The sequence below is a fragment of the Crinia signifera genome, chromosome 1 (genome assembly GCF_055691185.1).
Source record: "Crinia signifera chromosome 1, ASM5569118v1, whole genome shotgun sequence".
Lineage (NCBI taxonomy): Eukaryota > Metazoa > Chordata > Amphibia > Anura > Myobatrachidae > Crinia > Crinia signifera.
Genome location: NC_139217.1, coordinates 359701562 through 359713866, shown reverse-complemented (window position 1 = coordinate 359713866; position 12305 = coordinate 359701562). Strand labels below are relative to the sequence as shown.

General features: G+C 43.5%; 1 protein-coding gene across 1 annotated transcript in view; it reads right to left on the bottom strand.

The window, feature by feature from the left end:
* The window catches only part of ZDHHC8 (zDHHC palmitoyltransferase 8), a 71386-nt gene extending 59367 nt beyond the window's left edge, over positions 1 to 12019 (bottom strand). Inside the window, exon 1 of the mRNA XM_083149802.1 lies at positions 11723 to 12019. Within this exon, the coding sequence (XP_083005928.1) occupies positions 11723 to 11826 (104 nt within the window). The 5' untranslated portion in view covers positions 11827 to 12019. The remainder of the gene's footprint in view (positions 1 to 11722) is intronic.
* Positions 12020 to 12305: the final 286 nt, after the last annotated feature.

The following is a 12305-nucleotide window of genomic DNA, read 5'->3' as shown; positions in this document are numbered from 1 at the left end:
GGTGACACGGGGTAATGAAAGGTGATGTTGTTAAAAGAAATATAATGCTGACAAAAAAAGGGGACTTGCAGGATAGTAACACTCAGACCTGGGTTATTGCTCAGTTGATGATATATAGACCCGGATGGAGGTGTGGTGTGAAAGCACCATTCCTTATAACCCTGGTCGACCAACCAGGCAAATTGACCCAAGTCATAAGAAGGGTTAAACCAGGGTCGACCGCCATATATTGGGCGGACCCAGGTTTTATGTGAAAGCGCTGGACCCGGGATGTATAAGACATAATTATTTTGTACAAGGGCTGACTGAAAAGTAATGAGACTACCTCTGTTTTTCTGTCCCATAGGTAGAGGTGGCAATGCTATGTACGTAGGGTATTGTGAAGCTCATACATCGATGTTACTGAACATGCTGTTGGACTGACCAGTCTTCTTTTGATACAGTTATTGTGCCAGATGTACTAAGCTTGAAAAGTGATAAAATAGAAAGTGATAAACCACCAGCCAATTAGTTGCTATATGTCATGCCAAAGGCTGTGTTTGAAAAATGACAGGTTGGAGCTGATTGGTTGGTGGTTTATCACTCCCCATTTTATCACTTTTCAAGGCTTAGAATAGATCAAAACGGATTGCAGCTCATAGACACTTGGAGCGTCCACCATACAACTCCAAGAATATTGACAAAAAAAAAAAAATGTGTGTCCTAAATAGCGCCACCAGTCGTTACCAATCACCACAACACACTAATGTTGGTTTAATATGTGTTGTGGCGCTATTTACAACATGCATTTGTCCACGTGCATGTAACAAATGTTATACAACTGGCATGTAGGATCTAATGCTTGTGGCATGTACATAAAGTAATGGTTCTATCAGGAAGTTACATTAACACAGCCATCTGGCAGTCAGTCGCCTTAAGAACTTTACCCCCCCCCCCCCCCCCCCAGTCCTAAGGGCCTAGACCAGGCTTTCCTAACCACGGTCCTCAAGGCACACCAACAGTGCAGGTTTTAGTCATATCCAGGCTTGAGCACAGGTGACTTAATTAGTACTGGGGATATTTTGATTTAACCATCTGTGCTGAAGCCTGGATATCACTAAAACCTGCACTGAGGACCGTGGTTGGGAAAGCCTGGCCTAGACTGTAGCCTAATTAGCCAATTATATAATCAGGTACTGGAGGAGGAACAAGTCTGTGAGATTACGTCAGAAACAAGGGATTCGATTTTGTGTTAAATTTGGAAAAAGCGGCAATAAATGTTACGGCAAGCAGTGAAGAAAAAAAAATCCGGGAGCGCTGCAGTATTTCGATGGTGGTGGACTTTACACGCTGAAAGGATAACACAAAATTTGCATGTTTCCATAAACTGGACTGTTTGGATGCTGGATCCTCTCCTACATTCAAATGGATGTTCTTGCAGGATTCCACTCATCATCGCATCTGCTCTTCTGTGAGAATTCTGGGTACCCACCTGGCACATACACAATAAATTGTAATTTCCTTTGTCACAATTCGCTGAACCTGTTCGAATGAGAAGCCAAGCAAAGCCAAAAGTTCACAAAGTTAACCTGTCATTTTGCAACATCTCTGCAGCTTTGGCAATGTTGACATTTGTAACCACAGTGGTTATTTGTCTCCCCCAGAATGTGCTTTGTCAGTCACTTGCGTATTACAATCTTTGAAGTGCTACCACTACTGAAATACTGCAGCACTGCTAATTGCTTCACCACCATATGCTTGTTGTAACATTTCACTTCCACTTTTTTCCAAGTTTAATGGTCCATACACACTGGGCGACTATGCGCAGCGTGTATGGACAGCGATGATCGCTATCATCGCTGGGGGAAAAGCCGCTCAGTGTGTCCCCCTGCCTGGCACCACCAGAGGGGGGCACTGTATAGCGGAGCGCTATGCAAAGCCATCCTGAATGCCGCTCATCTGCTGGTTATAACGGCTTTCCCGGCGATGTTGCGGGAGCGCGCAGTAGCGCTCATCACTGGGCCATACAAACTGGGCGGCTTTGAGCTGAAAGCCGCTCAAACCTCCTGTTTTGAGCGGCTTTCAGCTCAAAGTCACCCAGTGTGTATGGGCCTTAACACACATCTCTCTGAAGTATTCGTCATATGGCACCCGATCTCCTGTATATAGTACAAAGGGAGATTGCAGGCCGATATGCAATTGATGTTTGTAACCATGCTCATTAAGGTCAGTTTTAGACACACACAGCGGCTAAACCAGACAAAACTAATTGGTGTGCAGCAAAAAGTCCTGTTTGGCCTCTAAAAAAAGTGACTTTTTGTGTATTTCAGCTCGCCACCCCCGGGGAGTGTGAGCTCAAATGCTGTTGCCAGCCCAAACATAGCTACATTTCAATAGCTCCATTGGGCACCATCTAGAGCTGGGGTAGCCAACTTCAGTCCTCGAGAGCTACCAACAGTGCATGTTTTCCATGTCTCCTCACAGAATCACAAGTGCTGTAATTATCTCCACCTGTGGAGCTTTTAAAATGTGTCAGTGGGTAATGAGTGCACCTGTGCAGCAGCTAGGTTGTCTGGAAAATGTTGGTAGCTCTGGAGGACTGGCGTTGGCTACCACTGGTCTAGAGGCTGCTAATCACACAAAAAAAAATACAGTCCTCTGACGTAATCTCACATCGATGACTTCCTCATCTGCCATGATGAAAGGTAAAAGATCTTCCACTCGCTGTGACCAAACAAAGACAACAGAATTAAAACCACATGTTCAGACACATCAATGTTTGAGCTTCAGAAAAAAGCAGCATAGCCTTGCCATGTCTACCTATGGGACCGAAAAACAGGAAGCAGCCTCATTACTTTTTTTTATCAGCCCTTGTAGTATATGGATACTATACAACAGGTTTCTATAACACATACTTTTGAAGCTGGGACATCCCAAGTTGGCAGCTTTCATACTCAACCTGGGATGACCCTGCATTTCTATGAGACTGTCATTAGAAATTGACTTTGAGAGAGAGAGAGATTTTGCAGACATTGTAGGCTTTTAGGGGTAAATAGCACTGCTGGTGTCTGTTGTGCTACAGAGCTTGCACAAGTGTCTTCTTGCACGCTGTGTGATCCTCTAAGTGCCTCTGGAAATTCGCAACTACAAAACGTTGCCCTGCATAGCCAATCAGCAGAGGCAACACGGGAAGGAGGGACATGTTCATGCACCTTTCATACCAGCCAGTAACCCTGGAAGGTCCATGGACCAACCCTGGTAGCTAGCAGGATTGAAATCCCAGGGCATCAGTTCCTGGATTTTGGCCCTGGACCCTTTCACACCAGTACTAGTCCAGGGTTGTTCCAGGGACCAACCCAGTAATATTGTCTGTTGTGAATGGAGTATAAGAACACCTGAGCTAGACTACTAGGATCCACCTACAGATCAAAATCCAGACCATCTGCTCTCCCGTTGTGCACCTCAGTGAAACTTCAGGTGGTGGCATGGGCCCAAAACATCTCTGCTTATTCTCCAGTTCTGATGACAATGTAGGACAAAGCACTGCCAGCTCACAATTAGCAAATCTTCACAACAAATGATGAATGAGTAAATAACGCTAATATTAATGGTCAGCAAGTTCACCTTAGAGAATGAAGCAGCAGGGTGAGTTATGTATATTGACACTGATGGACTACTACTGCAGTGGCAAATTAATACCCCTTTCCCACTGCAGCTCTTAAATGGCAATTTGCCGGTTTTTTTTGCCTTTTTAAATGGGTAGAGCTGCAGTGGGAATGCTCCAGGTTGCTGTACCCGTTTTAAAAATACCATTTTTTTTAAAATGGGTAAAAATCAGAGTTTTACCCATTTAAGAGCCGTTTTTTTTCCAGTGGGAAAGGGTCTTAAATGGTATTTAGTAATAATAATAAAAGGTTAAGAACATGATTGGCTTCTTGCTTGTGACGACTGTACAGTCACCACATCCAGGAAGTAATCACAGCAGACAGTAGACAGAGAAGAGCTAAAACATTTTTGTGCAGTACTGCTGTTTACATTCTGCTACCATGCCCAGTTGGACAGAGGAGTAGATCAGGGAACTCATTCGAAATTGTGGGGAAGAAGAAATCATGTGTCAGATGACCGGTATGGTAAAGGATGCTGTAAAAAATACCGTAATATCAGCAATATGATGGCAGCATCAGGATTTATAAGAACCACTACGCAAATTATAAATAAGCTGAAGGCATTGAAATGCTTATTCCACAATGTACTAGACCAGAACGGCTCTGCACGTAGGGAGTGGTTGTACTTCGACCAATGCATGGCGGTTTTCGGGAATTTTGCACTTGCTAATCCAGTAGCATTATCATCTAGCCTGGCAGCAGCCGAAAGTCGGCATGAAGCTGCACAGTCATGTGCAGAACAAACATTAACCCTACCTGTGGAACCAGCCCAGTCCACAACATCCACACCCCTGTTTAATGAGGACATGCTGCGACCGCAGACCCCTGGAGTCTGCACTCAATATGAGGAAGTGGAAGAAAATCAGGCAGGAAATCAGCAGAGACATGTGCTCTGTCTGCCATTATTGCAACACTGATCAGACCACTCCCCACCCTCTCCTTTTGTTCTCTCCAAACGTCATCAGTGTGGGCCTGTGGGGGCAGAAAAGTCCATTCTATATGACAGCCCATGTTTACTATGGGTTTAAATGGGTTGCTTAAATGGGTATATGTGAATGTGACAAAAACGGTACCGTTTAAGAGCTGCAGTGGGAAAGGGTCTTTATAGCGCTTACCCATTTAAAGACCCATTTAAAAAATACCTGGTCTTTACCCGTTTAGGCAGTGGGAAAGCAGCATAATGGACACAGATACTAATAATACAGATGTCATTATGTTGCATTAATACTACTGCGCTTATCATTGAGCACCAGTGTTACTTCTGGCATACTCAGCACAGCCGATTATTCACGGTGGCTTAGAAGTACCCGGAGAAAAATCCTCAGTGCAGTCGAAGTGGATCACAGTAGCTGCAGGTGAAATATAAACCAAATAAAGGCTCATTGTTTATTTATTGGTAACGCAAGATAAAAAGATGAATTAGTATGCCGCTCTATTTTCCCCAACCAGTTTATCAGATACTACAGTAAATAAGTGACATTACTAAAATGATTGACAAGCAATTACTTTTATTAGATCATACGATTAAAACAATTGAAAATTTCCAAACCAGTCAAACAGCTTTGCATTTGGAACGTATCATATCTGATTCACTTATTGTTCTAAGCAATTATTCAATAGTACCAAGAAAACTAGCTAAATAAGTACACATTAATGCACAGCTAAACCTGACAGCTGGAGACACTGAGTGTGAAGGGCTGCTGAGAAATGTGTATCCTACCTAGATCTGGTCACACGCCTACAGATTATGTGCATCCCTTCCTCTTTGATTCAATGGAGCAATTATCACTTAAACTTATTGCTCTGTGTACTTTAGTTTGATCCATTAAACAGGATAGGGAGGTCAGGAACGAGATAGCATGTGCATCACCCACCCGGCCTCCGGACAGCGGAACAAGGGTGTGGAAGTCGACTATACCATGATCGACCACTAGAGTTCGACGCCTAAACTTGCCCTTTTGGTAGACAGTGCCGGGATATCAACTGAATGTAAGCATCAACGGGAACCTGCTTGACAGTAGCAAGGTCAACACAGGTTTTTTGCGCCTGTCCACTTGGTTCCTACTCTACTAGCCAAGTGGACAGTAGAAATATAATAGTGTTGCCAAAGCATGGCAAGCCATGCGAGGGAACACTGTGCACATCTGTGTATGTCCACTGACATTTGGCACCAAAAAATAACCCATATCGATCTTGCTATTGTCCACCAGGTTCCCATCGATGCTAACCATCCGTCGATCTCTCTGCACTGTCTATCTAAACGCCAATGACCAAGTATAGGCATCTAACTAGATGTTGTCTACCATGGTATTGTTGACGTCATATACCAGGGATGGGGAACCTTCGACCCTTACAACAGTTTTAGCATGGCCAAATAGCAAAACTGTAGCAGGGCATGCTGGGATGTGTAGTTCAACAAGAGCTGGAGGGCCAAAAATTCCCCATCTCTGCCGTATACCATAACCTCTCCATTGAACAGTTGCAGAATAATCTCAGTAGGTATTCAACTTCCGCATACACACTATACAATTGAGGCCAACCAGACCATCATCTGCAAGAGCGTCAAGGAAGGTGGGGGGTAGTAATTACCTGGACCCAGGCTTTGTGGAAGGGGACAGAGCCTGAGCCCCCACCCCACCCACATAAATACACATAAATGAACGCAAACTTCTTAGATGTCAGCAGCAGCGGCCACTCTCCTCAGGTCAGCAAACTATACAGTGGGGATCGAAAGTTTGGGCACCCCAGGCAAAAATTTTAATGTGCAAAAAGAAGCCAATGAAAGATGGAAAAATCTCCAAAAGGCATCAAATTACAGATTAGACATTATTAGAACATGTCAAATAACGTTTGATTTTATTTTCATCATTTATCAAAAAATGGTGTCTGCAAAAGTTTGGGCACCCTGCAGAGTTAATACCTTGTACTGCCCCCTTTGGACAGCTGAGACCTGGCAGTGTCATGGATTGTTCACAATCATCATCTGGAAAGACCAGGTGATTTAAAACCTTTGAGATTGACAAGACCAGACTCATCTGACCTTGCCCCAACAATATCTGACCTTGCCCCAACAATCAGCACCATGGGTTCCTCTAAGCAGTTGTGTAGAACACTGAAACTGAGAATAGTTGACGCTCACAAAGCAGGAGAAGGCTATAAGAAGATAGCAAAGAGTTATTGGATGCCCATATCCTCTGTTCGGAATGTAATTAAGAAAATGGCAGTCATCAGTGAAAGTTAAAGCAAGATCTGTAAGACCAAGACAAATATCAGACAGAACAGCTCGCAGGATTGTGAGAAAAGCAAGTCAAAATCCACAACTGAGTGCACGATCCCTCCAGGAAGATCTGGCAGACACTGGAATTGTGGTAGACTCTTCCATTATAAAGAGATACCTTGTACAAATATGGTCTTCATGGAAGATTCATCAGAAGAAAAAAAAAATATTCTACGTCTTCACCACAAAAATCAGCGTTTGAAATTGGAAAATGAACATATAGACAAGCCTGATGCATTTTGGAATCAAGTTCTGTGAACCGATGAGGTTAAAATATAACTTTTTCGCGGGCAAATGAGCAAATGTACGTTTGGAGAAGGAAGCGCACAGAATTTAATGAAAAGAGTCCAACTGTTAAGCATGGTAGTGGATCAACCATGCATTGGGGTTGTATTGCAGCCAGTTGCACAGGAAACATTTTGCGAGTAGAAGGAAATATGGATTCAATAAGATTCCAGCAAATTTTGGAGACGCTAACATGATGCCATCTGTGAAAAAGCTGAAGTTAAAGAGAGGCTGGCTTCTACAAATGGATAATGATCCTAAACACACCACAAAATCCACGGTGGATTACATCAATAGGCGTAAATTGAAGGTTTTGCCATGGCCTTCATAATCTCCTGACCTCAACATAATTGAAAATCTATAGATAGTCCTTAAAAGAGCAGTTCGTCACAGACAGCCCAGGAATCTCAAAGAACTGGAAGACTTTTGTCAGGAAGAATACCTCAAACAAGAATTGAAAGACTCTTGGCTGGCTACAAAAAGGGTTTACAAGCTGTGATACTTGCCAAAGGGGGCAGTACAATGTATTAACTCTGCAGGGTGCCCAAACTTTTGCAGACGCCATTTTTTGTTTTCTGTTATTTTGAAAGTGCAAATGATGGAAATAAAATCAAACTCTTTTTGACATGTTATAAGAATGTATAATCTGTAATTTTATCCTTTTTGGAGGTTTTTCCATCTTTCCTTGGCTTCTTTTTGCGCATTAAAATTAATTTGGTACTTCTTTACTTTCACGGCGCCACTAGATAGGACAGATAGGATACGATTTTGTATGCGATTTGACATAAGATATCGCATAAGATATAGGATAAGATTTACTATCCATTTCATTACCCCACTATCCACTAGGGCGTGGAGTTGATTTTATATAGCGTGGCGAGCGCAGCGAGCCACCGAGCCCGAAGCGTGGCGAGCCCCGCGAGGGGACACGGAATGTATTTTATGGAATTGCATGCAAATGGCATGCAATATTGGGGACTTGCTTTGAAACAACATCCGTGTCAGCTCGCTGCGCTCGCCACACTATATAAAATCAACTCCACGCCCTAGTGGGGTAATGAAATGGATAGTAAATCTTATCCTATATCTTATGCGATATCTTATGTCAAATCGCATACAAAATCGTATCCTATCTAGTATCCTACCTGTCCTATCTAGTGGCGCCGTGAAAGTAAAGAAGTACCATTAATTTTGCCTGGGGTGCCCAAACTTTCGATCCCCACTGTAAGTCAGATACAGAGATACACACAATGTTAATGTCGGATGCAGTGGAGCAATTTTTTTGCCACTGCACATGTGCCAAATCCGCACTGCCCTTCTAGCAGCTAATGAGTAGTGATTGCAGATGCACCAAGGATTTATTGGCAAAGGGAGCAGTGGGGGTGGTATAAGTGGGTTGGCTAGAAAAGTGCAGATGTTTCAAAACTATTTTTTTCTGGGTGAGCCATAGTCAGCCACTGTGAATTTGAACGTTGTTGTGTCTGAGACAGCAGTGGTTTGCTCAGAAAGCTGTCAATGTGCACCTAATGTTCCCGCTTATGTATGTGATGCTCCAGCAGTGTGCAAGACAGAGTCATTAGTCCTGCACATGCAACGGTGTGCGCCGCTGGGTCACACACTATGGCTGCAGATAGACACACTATTGGAAATCACAGACTGTAAACTAAGTCAGTTGGCTTGGAGATTTCTACCATTCACCACAGAACAGATGAAAGAATACAACATATAAACAATAAAATAACTGAGCAAGTTGCATACACACTGGATGATAACAGCCCATTAGCTAAGCTATCTGACTAGATCACTTCGAAATTAAGCACGGATTGCTGTGTGTGTATGCCATATAGCGATGGAGATGCACTGTACCGCATGTCACCCTATCACATCTTGAATACATTTAGTCAAACTGATCTAAACTGAAAACACTGGTTAGCACAGATTGCTTACACACAGTGCTAGGCGTATGTATGGGCAATTTAGCAAGCCATGTGTGCTGTGCAATCTGACTAGGCTAAATCGCTCCGCACATTTAGTCGCCCTGTATGTATTAGCCTTAACACTGCTTAGGACAGGGGTTCCCAAACTTTTTTGAATCACGTCACCCTAGAGCATGGGTCTTCAACCTGTGGCCCTCCTGATGTTGTGAAACTACATGTTCCAACATGCATTGTCACATTTTTTCCTATAACAGTTTGCAAAAAAAACAAAAACTCAGGGCATGCCGGGACATGTAGTTCCACAACATCTGGAGGGCCACAGGTTGAAGACCTGTGCCCTAGAGCATCAAAATGTTTCCAAGACACCCCCCTAGGCCAAATGTTCCTTATTGAGAAATTTAGAGAGAAAAAAAAATGAAATTAAGAACATTGTGTGTATATGTCACAGTTATGTGGTGAGGGACAGGATTTGCTCCTGTTTGTCCACATATATTATGATTGGCAGCCACCAGCACTGGTTTTGCCTATTACATTGACCATTAATAATATGAATTGATCCTGGTCCACCAACCCAAGGCACCCCCTGCAAGTGTCCTGAGGCACCCCAGGGAGCCTAGGCACACAGTTTGGGAACCACTGGCTCAAGAGTTACAATGTTACAAAATGTGTGTTAGTTAGGGTAACAGGGACCATACTTTTACAATTGGACCATTTGGAAAAAACATCGGCAACACCAACATTAGTCACTTTGCTTGACAGTATCTCTCCCTTTTTGTCTTCATCTGTTACCCAAAGGACCCTATTTTGGTTGACTCGCAAGGCTGCATATTTGCAAGCTTGTAAGTCCACCCCATGGCGCCCTGCCAATGCCTAGTAGCACGACCCCCCCCCCCCTTAGCATGCCATGCTCATTCACACGGCCTGCGAATGGATGTTTTACATAAAAATCCATTCGCAGGCCAGGGGGAAGCTCCCACATCTTTCGATGTTCACCGACCATCAAAAGATTTAGTGTATGCACGCATATCAAAAGTGACTCAAATTACTGAGATATGCGTGCACATTTGGGAAGAAATGGGCGGGCAGCTGACATCTGGGAACGCCCATGAAATACTGAGCATTCCCATGGGCAAAAGTCCCCAGTCCTACCATCCCACACACCCCCTACCCACCACCCACAATGTTGGGTGTATGTACCCGGCAAACAATCTGTTTGCCGGGTACACACGCACCCGGCGCATGCATAGTTCATAAACATCGAGCTCGCATTCGAGCAAACAGACCTGAATAAGCTGCAAAATATACTATTTTGAGCATCACTAGATAATAACTTTTTGTACTATTCAAGCAAAATCTTTAAATATAATCTACAGAACACATCTGATATTACAACAGATAAAACAAAAAAAACTTAACCCGATACTATAAATCAAGATCACAAGTTAAATAAACCAACAGTCCTTCAGCTTCAATGTGTATTGTTCATGACACAAAAGATGGGCTGTTGTCAGACTGAATGTAAACAGCAGCTAATGTGATACATGTTTTATTATAGTACAAAACACACAATGGGGCTTTTAAAAACGACATTAGTGCTTACAGTTATGTATCTTCTATTTTGACCGCACCATACAATAACTAATTACACAGATAAAACAAACAAAAAACAAAAGCGATCCCAAGAAATTGTGTACTATGGTAAGGGCATGCAGCATGAAGAAACTATTTGAATACAGAAAACGGAGCAATCCAGGGAATAGAGGGCAGGTACAAGTGCAACACAGGGGAGCTGGAAAGGACATAGCTAAACAGCACTCTATAATGTACATCTAAATAAATTTGACAGAATATAGGAACGGAGCAAGTATTTCTACATGAAAGCATAGAACATACCCAAAATTCACCATGGACAATGTAATAGTGAATAAATGCCATACAGTTGTGTGTTGTATATGTGAATAGACCATCTCCCCTTATTCACAACAAACCATCTACTGTAGCCCAAACTTCTTACTTTGCCTTGGAGGGGGGGGGAGGGGGCACAAGGAACAATAACATACAATAACATACAGCACACTACACAAGCAACAATAACATACAGCACACTACACAAGCAACAATAACATACAGTTGAATAAGGAATGAGACAGTAATAAGCAATGCAAGCACAGATACTCAGGCTTCAATAATCCTTAAGCAGCCCTCTATAAACCCTCCCCCAGTGCACAGGGCCTTGAAGTGCTATAATAAGGGTCTTTTGTTCCTTCAGGATAACACCTTCAGATACTTGACACTGTATATGCATGTGGCCTAATGAAGGTAATCTATGGCCTAATACAGCAATAAATGACACAAGAGAGGAATCAGCAGCAGTCACACAGGAGCTCTACCGGCAGAGCACACATCCTAAACCAAGGCCTATGGCCCTACATTCTCTGCTATCGCCACATTATATATAGCGACCCACTAATACTAATGCAGCGCCCCACCCGAAACTGCGAGCAACCCATCCACGGGAAGGGGCCACCGGCCGGGCCACCCCAATTACTGTACAGCGGAATAAAATATAATGTACTTACGTGAAAACAAAAAACAAAGTGGTGGATCCCACTAATAAGGCAGCTGCAGTGGAGACAGGGATGTATTTTGTAGGTTTAAACCTTTTTCCAGTGCTGCTGGGCATTCTGTAGGTTACACATCACTAGTCAGATCCCAAGAGAGAGGCACCAGGGGGGAGAGAGGGGCACTGACCGCACGATCCACGGAGGAGGGAGAGACAGGGAGAGAGAGAGTGAATGGGGAGGGGGGAGAAGCAGAGACAGACATGGAGAGAACAGCTGACCTGCTCGCACAGGAAATCCCACCCCACTGAGCCCAGCCCACTGCGAGAGGGGACTGGAGCTGCCGGCTTAAGGTAGAGTTGGATAGTTACAGTTACACGGTTCTGTGTCATCATATTCTACACAAACACACACTCGTCTTACCTCGTTCATCCCTCACATGCATATATATATATATATATATATATATATATATACACACACACACACACACACACACACGCATCTCACTTCATTTATCCCACATGTACACACACACACACACACACACACACACACACACACACACACACACACACACACACACACACGCACGCACCTC